This window comes from Cricetulus griseus, chromosome 2 (assembly GCF_003668045.3).
Source record: "Cricetulus griseus strain 17A/GY chromosome 2, alternate assembly CriGri-PICRH-1.0, whole genome shotgun sequence".
Lineage (NCBI taxonomy): Eukaryota > Metazoa > Chordata > Mammalia > Rodentia > Cricetidae > Cricetulus > Cricetulus griseus.
The window spans coordinates 203,578,498-203,590,927 of NC_048595.1; the positions used below are offsets into that span (position 1 = coordinate 203,578,498).

Sequence of the window (12,430 nt, forward strand, 5' to 3'; positions counted from 1 at the left end):
GGAGCTTGTATGCCAATGAGCCTGGGATAAAAATCACGTATCTTTTCAGTAATAAGTAGGTAAGTTAATGAATGTGGCTATGAATGTATATATCTTCTTTGTAATTTTCAGTTGTGGTTGTTCTGGAATCTTTTGCCCATGGAAACTATATAGTAAGATTTCCCACCCATTCCTGTGTTTGCTGGTGGCCCCTGGATCCAGGAGTTTTAGCTCTAACTGGGGAAGGAATGGAGGGTTTGGGTAACTGTGGCCCTGTGTATGTGTGGAAGGTGGTACCTTCAGGGCATGGAGATTCCAAGCTCGTATGTGTGCTTTTGGAGCAGCATAGGGAGGATGTCCAGGTACAGGGATGCTCTGCTGTGTCCTCAATAGTACATGAAAGAGGCTGTATTTCTCCATCTTTTCCTGCTGGACACCCCTCTGAATTCTGAAAAAGGAAGTTCTGAAAACGGCAACCACAACGCTGTCTGCTTTGTTTTTCAGGCCCCGGATTACAAAGGTGCACTTCAAGGAAACCCAGTTTGAACTCAGAGTCCTGGGAAAAGATGTAAGTTTTGTGAGCATATAGCTCTACTGTGAAGGGGAGGGGCTCAGCTGCTCATTAGTAACTTAAAAGACATTGTGAAGTGAAGCTACCACACTTTCCTCAGCTGTGACCATGGAGGACCAGATTAATTATGTCACACACACATTTCTTGTGGAAGAGGAAGCGTGATGAGGGAAATGTTGTTTCAGTTTTAGCAAAAGAAAGCAAAACCTTTTCAGGCAGAGGAGAGAATTTGGTGGTCTATATTATTTCTCTAAGTTGCTTTTCAGTCCCGCCTGTGAAGGTGGGGTCCGTATGATCTGAAAGGTGTGGATTGTGTGGAACTGCAGAAATGCGTCTTCATTTTTGCTGTAAAGTATACAAAACAACCCGTTGGGTATCACACAACCGTTCTCAACTTGCTGATCCTGATACACAAAATGTATGGAAATTCTGGACGCATTCAAGGAGACCGGAAGTCAAGGAGTGGGCCCTGCTGACCTCATGGCACTTGGCAGTGTTTCGGCAGTGGGTACAATGTCTGTGTCTGGCTGAAGGCTTTCATGCCTTCAAAGGTAGCTTTTAGAAGCCCCCGTCAAAGATGGCAAGGGTGCGAACGATTCCTTTTGATCTGTCTGTGAAAATCATGCTGCATTTTGTGCTGTTAGTGCAACCCATTCAGGGGAAATGGTGAAAAGATGATAAAGGAGGAGCCTATTCCTCTGTCTCTTATGCAGAGTAAAACTGAGTATGGAACTGAGCTGACTTCTTTCACTCTTGTCATGAATTCAATTCTAAGACAGGATCTTGGGTATGTTTGCTTATTCAGCCTTTACTTGTTGTGTAGTCCAGGGTAGACTTATACTCACAATAATCCTCCTGCCTCAGCCTCCCAAGTGCTGGTGTGTACTAATACAACAAGCTTTGAACGGACCTTTTTTTGCATGGGGGTGCTAAAAAGATTTTAGGTAAACCAGTGCTTTTATGACCACTCGTGGAGCTGTCAGCACAGTGGGGCAGCCCCAAGGATTGGGGACATGGTATTTAGCAGAGGGTTTCACTTGTGGAGACTCTTCTGAAATATCTGTGAAGAGGCTAATGACCTGATTTTTGGGGCGTACTGCAGACACCCAAACTCTGATACTCCTGTTCTTCCTTTAGGGGGAAAATATTGGCTGTTATTATTGATGAAATTAAAATCAGGTTTTGAGGTGAATTTGAACTTGTGGGGATGGGAGATCCTAGACTTTTCACACGATGGTAGTCCCCAAGTCGCATACAAGCTCTTAGTTGTAGTTTTTTTTTTTTGGAGGGGGGGAGTGAGGGGGGAGGTGGGGGTGGGAATTAATTTAGTTCTTAAACTCCTAGCTAGGTATGTCAGTCTTAAAAGATTCACTAATGTATGAGTAGATTGAGTCATTTGAGAAGTAGAGAAGCTAGTTTGTCAGATCTTGTAGTTTTCTCCCTGCCTTGCCGTGGGGTCCACATGAATTAATACAAAGAATCCCATCTACTAAATGCATTAAAGATCAGGGTTGGCAGGAGGTGCTGGCCGGGGGCTAGGACTCCCGTGGGAGTATTCCCGTTATTCAGGATGTCCTTCCCCTTATGCCTAAACTATTTTTGTGAGTTACTTTTCCTTTCTTTCTTTCTCTCTCTCTCTCTCTCTCTCTCTCTCTCTCTCTCTCTCTCTCTCTCTCTCTCTCTCTCTCTCTCTCTCTCTCTTTTAACCCTGTGTGCGTTATCTCTGCTTTAACATTTCTTCTGTTGTCTTGGGAGAAGAAATTGGCAAGCTCGCCAGTCCCCTGATCCTTCAGCTTCTTATACAGCTTTATTACCAGCCAAAAAAACATCAGCCATGTTGGTGTCATTGTGTCACTCCCCAGTGGCAGTCTCTGTGATACCTTCTCCAGATGCCAGCTGGTCCCCAAACATTCCACTCAGCTCGGGTCCCTTCCTTGCTTTGACATAGAGTAGATGTTGGGAGGAGCCTGAGTCATTACATTCGCACTGTCCTGAGTCCTGAAAGCCTACAGATGTCAGAGACCTTTAAATAAGGAGCCAAAGCTGGTCAGTTACTGCAGAGACTTTTGGGGTTTTTTGTTTGTTTGCTTGTTTGTTTGTTTTTATAGCCCAGGCTGGCTATAGCATTTTTATAGCCCAAGCTGGCCATAACCTTAAATTCCTGATTGCCTTCCTCTACTTCCCAAGTGATGGAATTACAGGCTTGTGACACCATGCCTTGTCCTAAATTTGTTATTAAATAGGAACATTAATTTAACCAAAATATTCTATTTCCTGAGAGTTCTTGCTTTTTTCCCCTCCACCAGGGTTCCTCTCTGTGAAGCAGTGATTTGCGTAATGGTAGAATTAAGTTGATTATCATGGAGGCCTAACTGTAATCACAGATTGAATTAAAAAGCCCCTTAAAACCCATCACCTGGAACAGTAATCTCATTCAGCTTGAGAAATGGCTGAAATGCTTAGTCTGCTGGTTTTCTGGTCCACTGTCTGGTTAAAGAGACTTAATTCTGTGTGCTTAATGCTTTGAGGCCAAGTTCAGAGACACTTCCATGCATTATATACACTTCAAAGTGCACTGTGGTTTAAATTACTCCTCACGGAAAGCGTAAACTCTGAATAAAGTTTTCACATATTAGTGGTAGAAGATACGGAAAATACAACACAAAGAAGAGAATCAGTATTTCCCAGTATCCTAAAATTTAGAGGTAATGATTACTAACATTTTGGTATGACTGTTTATAGATCTTTTTTCCCTCGCTGGCATAAATGCATTATGGATATATATATTATATATATATATATATATATATATATATATATATATATGGAGAAATTATCCCTATACAGTTGTGTAAATCCTCGATCCCTGCTGTGTGGGCCATTTGGCCTTAGAATCACGAGTCTTCTTGACTCTGCCTCCAAAGTCCTGGAATTATAGGTAAGGCACTATGCTCAGCATTTCTATCCTTTTGTACTTAATATTGTATCATAGAGGTTTCCCTTCTTCTTATATGTGTCTACTTGGAGTTTTGTATGTTCTGTTTTTATGTGTTTTACAGTTTCTTACTGCTATTGCAAATGTATGCTTTCTTTTTTTCCTTTCTTTCTTTCTTTCTTTCTTTCTTTCTTTCTTTCTTTCTGTTTTTTTTTTTTTTGTTGTTGTTGTTGTTTTGGTCTTTGAGACAGGGTTTCTCTGTATTGCTTTGGAGGTTGTCCTGGAGCCCACTCTGTAGACCAGGCTGACCTCGAACTCACAGAGATCTGCCTGCCTCTGTCTCCCAAGTTCTGGAATTAAAGGTGTGCACCACCACACCCTGCATGCTTGCTTTTCTGAATGGTTTGTTTCATTTTAATTGCATGCATTTGTGTACTGTACGGTAGTATTTGGGTATGTGTACATGTGAATGCCAGTGTCAGTGAAGTACAGAAGAGGGCATTGGATCTCTGTAGAGCTGGAGTTACAAGAGGTGTGAGCTGCCTGACATGGGTGTTGAGAACTGAACTCAAGGCAATGCTAAACCATCTCTAGCTTTCCCCCTGCTTTTTTTTGGGGGGGGTCCCTAATGTGTAGCCCAGGCTGGCCTCACACTCCCAGCAATCCTTCCACCTCAGCTTCTGAGTATTGGAATTACAGGATGAGCTCCTATACCCAACAGCCATGAGTTCTTAATATAATTCTCATAACTTTTATAGCTGTATAATGGATATATTTTTCTAGTGAAAATAGCTCATCTGCTTCTGTTATTCCTGCTTTCCATTTAACAGTGTTGGTAAGAACGTCTGCAAGTGTTAGCTGGTCTAGCAGTGTGAGGCTTCCTTGAGTCTGGAGGGTGCTTGTGTCTCTAATCCTCCGTCGTCAGTGAAGTGGATGGCAGTCCCTCTCTCAGCTGAAGGCCTGAGAGGCTCTAATTCTGCACTTAACTTTGGATGTGGGCAGAAAGAGTCCTCAGTACTTAACAGTGTTTGGCTTGAGAGGCAGGAGAGATGGAGCCATCGTCAGACAGGCAGTGGAAGGCTCTGTGGGGAGCACCCATGTGGGAGGAAGCCCAGGAACCCTTGGGTGAATGCATAGAGATTTCTTCCAGGCATCTATGTAGAGATAGATAGTGAATAAAAAGTAAGCTCTATGAGTTTAGAGTTCAGGACCAGAATCAGCACAATACATGAATTTGAGAATCATTAGCCTATCCTGGCATACTAATTTTGATAAAAATTGGGGGAGAATTTGGAATCAAGTTTCTGAGCTCTTGCAACAGTAAGAAGGTGCAGTCCCCATCACCAAGCCTATAATAGGAAGCATATTTGTAAGTGACAGAGCGAGTACTTTTATGTACACTGCATCATGATACTAAACTCAGCTAAGATTAATGTCACGGGATGTGAGACCAAAGGGCTCCTGGCAACCCAGCCAGGACTAATCAGACCTTCTGGCAGAACTTGGGGGAGCTTTGGAGAGCGTACACAGGAAGTGATGGTGGCCCGGAGTGGTTGGTCACTATTGGTCAACCCAGGAGGTTGGTTTACATACACGGGGGTTCTTGCATATAATATCACTGTGGCAAAATTACTGCAAATCCTCTTAACTTTGTTGCTTGACCTGATAATATCCCCCATGATCCATGTCTCTCCCATGTCATAAACTCTAGCCAGCTCCCTTCAGTCTGGAATGTTTTCATAGCATTCCTTTATCTTTTATGGCATGGATGTTTTAAACATAACCTTACCCTACTGTAGTCAAGCAAAAATCTTCCTTTCATGCTTTTCTGATGTTTTGTGGTTAGAGTGCATCACACATTCCCAGCTATATAGTCACACTGGTGGGGCGGTGTCTGTCTCGGGGTGTCACATCTGGAGGCACACAGTGACCATCTGCTGGCTCTTGTCTGTTAAGTCTGAGCTGCTGGCTGTAATGTCAATGTGTAATTTCTATTGTGGGTACCCATCCCCCAAGCTAGAAAGTAAGTAGTCCACAGGGAGACAAACAGTAAATCAGTGCAAGAACTTCCATGTCAGAATTTTCCTGTGTATTTAGCATTGACTGGGCATTTTTTACCTAATCCACTCTTTTACGGTAATGATGGAAAATGCTGGTTTCCTGGTTCTCCCATTCCTCCTTTACATTTATCTTCAGACCCCAGCATTCCAATGCAGGTAAGATCCTTCCCTCTCTCCCTTTCATTTATTCATCTGTCTTTGACATTGACTCGTTAGCCCTTTTCCCTCTCAACAATGTATGATACATTCCAGCACCTGGAGGTTCTGGTGATCAAGAATTCCTAGATTTGATGATCAGGAGCCCCCAGCCTGGCCTCTGTGCTCCTTGGACCTGTTCCCATCATCGCTGTGGAACTTTTTCCCCTTCAGTGTGCTCTGCTTTTAGATGCATCTTGTGTCTGTTTTGCCCCCAGCTTAGTATCTGCCACATCTCTAAGGATCCCTGGTGCCTGCCTCACAGTGGGCGTTGGTCCAGATCTTGGCTAGAGGGTGACGATTACTCCTCAGTGACTTTGAGCTTTTCAGTGGTCAGGACTAGAGAATCTGTGCATGCATAGTATGCACAAACACTGCCCAAATACATATACATGAAATATAAAGATATACATATGTACATGTGCATTTACGTGTATATTGCGCTCCTATGGAGTTGAGAAATTATGAGTCTTCTTCATACAGGCCTTTCTCATTTCATATTTTATGTCTTTTCTTTGGCCATGAGAACCTTTGCTTCTAGTAGCTACACATTTAGTCATTTGCTAATATCAAATAATTTTAGAGTTGCTTTGGTCAAAACACTGAAATTGCAGTTCTTTTACCCATATGCAATTCTTTCACACATATGTGAAGACCAAGGACCTACACGGTCTTGTGTTCACAGTTTACTTGGCTTGCCCCCCTCCTGTCTCCTTCCCTCCCTTCATTCCATTCTTCCTCCTTCACTGCTGTGGTGTATATAGACTCAAAATCTAATTAGGGTTATTTATTTCCAGTTATGGTTCCCTCTGCCTTACATTCTTGCTTGTTTAAGTCTATGTTTTAAATATGCAGAAGATTAACATTCTTCTGAAGGTTGAATCTGTACAGAAAGATACACCCAGAGGAGCATTACAAACTCCATATTCTTTTAGGCTTTTCTTAACCTTTCCTTGAAGCTATTGAATTCCACTGCTTTCTAGTTTGTTTTCCCTATTTTTTGTAAAGGTAAGTGTGTGTGTGTGTGTGTGTGTGTGTGAGAGAGAGAGAGAGAGAGAGAGAGAGAGAGAGAGAGAGAGAGGGGGGGGCACATATGACCTCGAAGTACTCTTCCTTAACTAGAAGGTTGCATGGTATGAAAGTACTTGTACATTTCTCCTTATTTTTCTTCTAGAAATAACTATCAGTTCATCAGGAGATTTCTAGTATTTTTTTTTAAATCATTTTTCTTTTGTGGTGCTGAGGTGGAGCCCAGGGCCTTGCATATGCTACTCAAGCTCTCCTCCACTGAGCCTCACATTTTCCCTCATTCTTACAACCTTCAGTGGGTGGAAGTCCCACAGAGTGTACAGCTCATTGTATGTGTTCGAATGTTTAGGTAGTTTTAAAATATTTTGTGTTCCTTCACTCAGTAACTGTCTATCTGTGTGTTTGGAGTGGCATGCGTGTCATCTTTTCTTTGGAACAGGATTGTTCAGCCAAAGGCTAAGTGCTTATGTAGGTTTTTGTTCGACATTTCTGTATGTTCCTCCCCAGCTGAAAGTTACATGATTTTGCATTTCTATCCACGGTGTGAAAGCACCTGATATATAGATTGTGAAGTGTGGCCCTTGGTAATATTTGGACCCTGATGCCATGTAACATTTTTGTTCCAGTCTTTCTGACTTAGGATGGAGTTGTGGTTAGATGCCATGGTTTAAGTTCAAGGCTGCCACTGACTAGCTAGCTTTGGACAATTCACTCTTATTGCTTCACTTATGTCCCTCCCCACCATTGGGGGTGTTGGAGGGCGGGGGGTGAATGAGGGACATATGGACCGTCTACCTGTAGAAGCCTTAGAAGACAAAGGACCTAGTCCAAAGCTGGCAGGAGATAAGTTCCCAGTCTGTGTTTCTCAGTTGGAGCTGTCTTGGCACTGGGTCCCTGACATGGCCTCTTACAAGATCACCTTGTGCTTGCCACCCTTGCCTTTGGGTAGCTTGTGCCAGGACTGGAGGAAGCCTACATCTTTAAGACCACCGCTTTATTTGTTACTTCTTTTGTTGATTTTTTTCCCCAGATTAAAACATTTTTTTCAAAAGGAATAAGATTTTTAGAGTGAAGACTATCAACGACCATTAAATGTAAATGTAATTCTTTCAAGAAAAACTCATAATATTTTACCAGATATCTATACCTTCACTTCAACAACCACAACATAACAAAAGTGGCATTTTTAAAATTCAGGCTTGAACTTGAGGAAAGAGTAATGAAAGATGATGAAAGCCATTGAAACAAACATCGTGCCCTATGTCTCATGAATGCCAGCAGAATTCAGTGTTTAAAACAGTAGCCATTCAATCTCACCATTTGAGAGATGGAATTTCCTCATCTACTTAAAATCTGTATCTCTAGTGAATGTGAATGTGTTCCAACCCAAGAACGCGTGTGTTTTCCAGTTTCACTGCTTGGCATTGCTTTATGAGTATCTGAGAAGAAAGTTATTTTAGTCAATTGTTATTATGTTTCTTATTCTTTTTGTTTCTCCTTTCATGTCTAAAGTAAGTTTAAAAGTATACAATACTGTTTAGATTGAATGGAAAAATACCTATAGTATTTCAAACCTTACGTTTCTCTTGAACCTCTCTCACTCCTCAGTGAGGCCTGGGTAGGAAGCATCTCTGCCACAGGTCTCCAGGTATTTGCAGAATGACCACATCTTACCATCTTTAGAAACACTGATCTCTTTTGCTCACCAGTGGCCTATGAAGAGTATCTTTTCGGATTTGTATATGTGAGTGCTTGTGTATGTATGTATTGTGGGGATACATGTGGAAGTCAGAGGACAACTTGGGGGGTGTCTGTTCTCTCCCTCCATCATGTGGGTCCCAGGGATTGAAGTCAGGTTATATGCCTTTACCCATGATCTCATTGTCCCCCTATATATCTGGAGTTACTTCTGGTGACTTTGGATATGGGAAGTGTTTGATAGCATTGTGAATGTGCTGAGGAAAGGCTAGACACCCACCTGTGGCTGTGTCTTCTTAGAAACAAGGAGAAGCTGGTTAACACAGGACTCTGACGCAGGCTTTTTTTATCAAGATCACAGGCTCGAGAGACAGAAAATGGAGTGATCTGGGATGTTTAAGCAGCTCTGTCTTTGCAGTGTAAACCGCTGCTATGATTCTGTCAGCAGTGACAGCCCAAGCTTCAGAAGCAAATAGCCATCTCCCTCCCCCAATTTAAGCTCACCAAGAGAGACAGCCAGCAAAGATGAGCAAAGGGGCCAAGAAGATGAAAGGTGCCTAGTTGGGAATTTGTGGATATATCCAGGTTCTGAATTCTCACGAACAACGCAATCAAGGGTATGCACCATTTGATTCTTCTTAGAAACCTAAGGATAGTGACGTCCACATTATATTTTAGGTACAAAGGACATTACCGGGTGTTGGTGGCACACGCCTTTAATCCCAGCACTCGGGAGGCAGAGGCAGGCAGATCTCTGTGAGTTCGAGGCCAGCCTGGTCTACAAAGTGAGTTCCAGGATAGCCTCCAAAGCCAAAGAGAAACCCTGTCTCGAAAAAACAAACAAACAAAAAAAGGACATAAGCTCGGTTAACTTATCAACCAAGAAGAACAGAGTCAGACAGCAGCACTGCTTGCAACATGACTGAGTGCTGCTCTAACTTAGCAAGCTTTGGATGCTGTGTAGGGAATTTTAGCTGTTACTTATGATGGCTTGCTCTCTTCAGTTAAACTGCTGAGTATGATGACTGGAAATGTGTGAATGGCCACTTCTGCTTTGAAATGGTCCCGAAGTGCCTTGTCAGCTCATTGGTGCCAGCAGCACATGACAAAAGTACACAGGATTTACTCAGAATACCTGGCTCTCATTCTAGTAACCCTGACCTTTCTTTGGTACTGGAGTACCTGGCTCCCGCTCTAGTACCACTAGTCTTCCTTTGGTACTTGAATCATTCTGCAGTAGTGCAACAGAAAACAGGCAGCTTGTCTTAAGCCTTCTGTGTATGGAGGCTGAGTTTGCATTTGCATTTGTTCACTGCAGGGGCAATTAGGATGCCTGTGGGAGGCTCCTCTGTTCCTCTGTCTGTGCCCAAGAAAACTTGAGAAAAACCAAGTTCCAGTTGGAGTTAAAGTGACTTTTATCTTTTCATTAATTGTTGATAGATTAAAATATGTATTAAGAATTAGACATCCCTTAACTGGCTTTCAATAAGAAAAGCGAAATAATACAGACATGTGAAGGATAGAGTGAAAAACAATCCAAGCAAAGTTTGGAATGAAGAAGAAATGTATTTCATTTTAAAGACTGGATAATTTTGAATCTCCCCTGTACTTTGGGAAATCTGGGTGCCAGGTAATTACAGTTTTTGGAAATTTGACTTAGGTACTTATGTATCATCATCTTCTTTTTCTTCTTCTTTTTTTTTTTGTTTTTTTGTTTTTTTGGTTTTGGTTTTGGTTTTTCAAGACAGGGTTTCCCTGTGGCTTTGGAGGCTGTCCCGGAACTAGCTCTTGTAGACTAGGCTGGTCTTAAACTCACAGAGATCCTCCTGCCTCTGCCTCCCGAGTGCTGAAATTAAAGGCATGCGCCACCACTTCCTGGCTTTATGTATCTTCGTAATGGATGCTTTTGCTGAAACGTTGAGTGTGTTAGAGACCGGCTTCTGCTCCTGTTTGCCATCATGGTGAGACCAGTGTGCACTGCCATGCCTGGTGCTCCCATTGTTGAGAAGGGCAGGGAGATGGCCTGTCCCCATGTGTGGCATAGGGAGAGGCAGCCTGCCTGGCATTCCTTTTTCCTTAGTAACTTACCCCTGTAGGATGCACTCACAGGCAAACTTTGAAATGAGTGACCTGGGCACTATAGTTAGGACAATCCAGTGGTGGCCAAGCCTGGAGATGGGAAGTGGGGACAATGGCAGCAGGGAGGGATTGAATTGTTACTGTGAATTCACCTTGAGTAGCCCGTGCTTTTGAGAAGAAAACTGGAAGGAAAGTGATTGCTCTCTCTCAGCATTCCTGTCTCTCTCTTCTTGGGAGCCTGGACTTTCTTGCCTTGCTCCAGTCTCTGCTCCTTTCCAGCCTCAGTTTCTCTTGCTGTCAGGAAAAAGGTGTTCTAACATCTCTGAATTCCCCTCATCTCTTTTTGCAGTCCTCCATTTCATACAGAGTCACCAGGCAGCCTCACTACGGAAAGCAGTGACTGCCTTTAGAGCCTCTTGGCCTCTCTGTGTCTTGTGTTCTCTCTTCCCAGCCTCTGTGACGCCCGTCTCCCGCTATTTTTGACCCACCTCACAAGCATCGTCCTGTGACTCACCTTTAACACCTGTCCTCTCTTCTAGCCATCTTACACATTCCCAGGGAACAGTGCTATGTCAGGAAATGTGACCTCTCTTTTGCACGGGCACCTGTGTGCTTACTGGCTCACTTGGCACTCTGTGGGCGTTTCTACTTAATATCTTGTCCTGACCCTACTGCCCATTGTCTCCAGTTTTTCCCAGGTGCTGTCTACACACAGTAACACCTAAACAGAATCCCTGAGAATTTCCCTAGGTTTCCTCCTTCACCTCATAAGGTTTTGGTATTGGGCTAGCTTTGCTGTAACGTGACTGTGTGGCCATGCTCCTGCCACACATTTACAGACACACTCCTAAGTTAGGCAGCATCATTCCAGCTGGGCTTGGGGGGAACTTCATGTATACAAACATGACATTCCTTGTTGAAATTGAGAATGGATATTCCAGTTACTGTTGTGCACTGCCAATATTATGAGTTCATAAGAAACTCATTCTGTAAGAATTGCTGTGTTTGAAGCTAGCGTTTGATTTTATCAGTGATTTATCAGTGATATTATCAATGCATAACTTCATAGAGCTTCTGGTGCTTATTCTGTTTTGCTTGATTTTCTGTTTAGTTATTAAAAACAGCATTTCACAAACACAAAAATAGAGTTTCATGGTCTTAGCTTCTTATATATCAAATAACCACTAGATTAAAATAGCAATTAAAATTTTTTGTATACCTGTTGCATGATACACTGCATCTATCATGGACTTTAATTTTATCCACCTATTAGTTCAGTGTAGCGGATGCTGCCCCTTTCGCTGCTTTTTCCTGAGATGCCCTAGACAGAGTCTTAAGTGTGATTTCTCCATCTCTGAAAGTGGTAGGGTTAAGGACTGGATGTGTGGACATCCCCCTCTTTGTTAGGAACTGAATTCCACAATCAGTGTTTTCTGTATAAGTGGCCACTTATGATGGACAGTCCTGCAGGATTCCTGTGCCATTGCCTGAATTATCCATAGTCATAAGACAACATAGAAGGAGATAATAAAGGTGACTGCACTGAGATTTAAATAGAAGTTGTGTTTCATAATTATAGACAGTGGAAAATCATTTTTAATGCAACCTTCTAAAAATAGCTATCTTTTGGTGCTAATCTCTGTTCATCCGGATTTTTCAACCCTTGAGGAGGGCTGCCCTCTGAAGAGTGTTACAACCAGTAATCGCTGTTCTCTCCCTGTCTCTTGCAGTGTAACGAAACCTCCTTCTTTTTTGAAGCTCGAAGCAAAACTGCTTGCAAGCACCTCTGGAAGTGCAGTGTGGAGCATCATACATTTTTTAGGTTTGTTAACAGAACGTTGTCCCCGTTACAGTGAATGAAGGTGCCGCTTGATTTTCACGACA

At 42.7% G+C, this 12,430-nt stretch overlaps 1 protein-coding gene across 4 annotated transcripts in view; it reads left to right on the forward strand.

The window, feature by feature from the left end:
* Nucleotides 1-12,430, forward strand: part of Epb41l4a (erythrocyte membrane protein band 4.1 like 4A) — a 203,473-nt gene that overhangs the window by 127,872 nt on the left and 63,171 nt on the right. For all 4 annotated transcript variants that reach the window (XM_027400694.2, XM_035440209.1, XM_027400695.2 and 1 more), the window contains 2 exons: nt 484-547; nt 12,277-12,368. In XM_027400694.2, the coding sequence (XP_027256495.1) occupies nt 484-547; nt 12,277-12,368 (156 nt within the window). The remainder of the gene's footprint in view (nt 1-483; nt 548-12,276; nt 12,369-12,430) is intronic.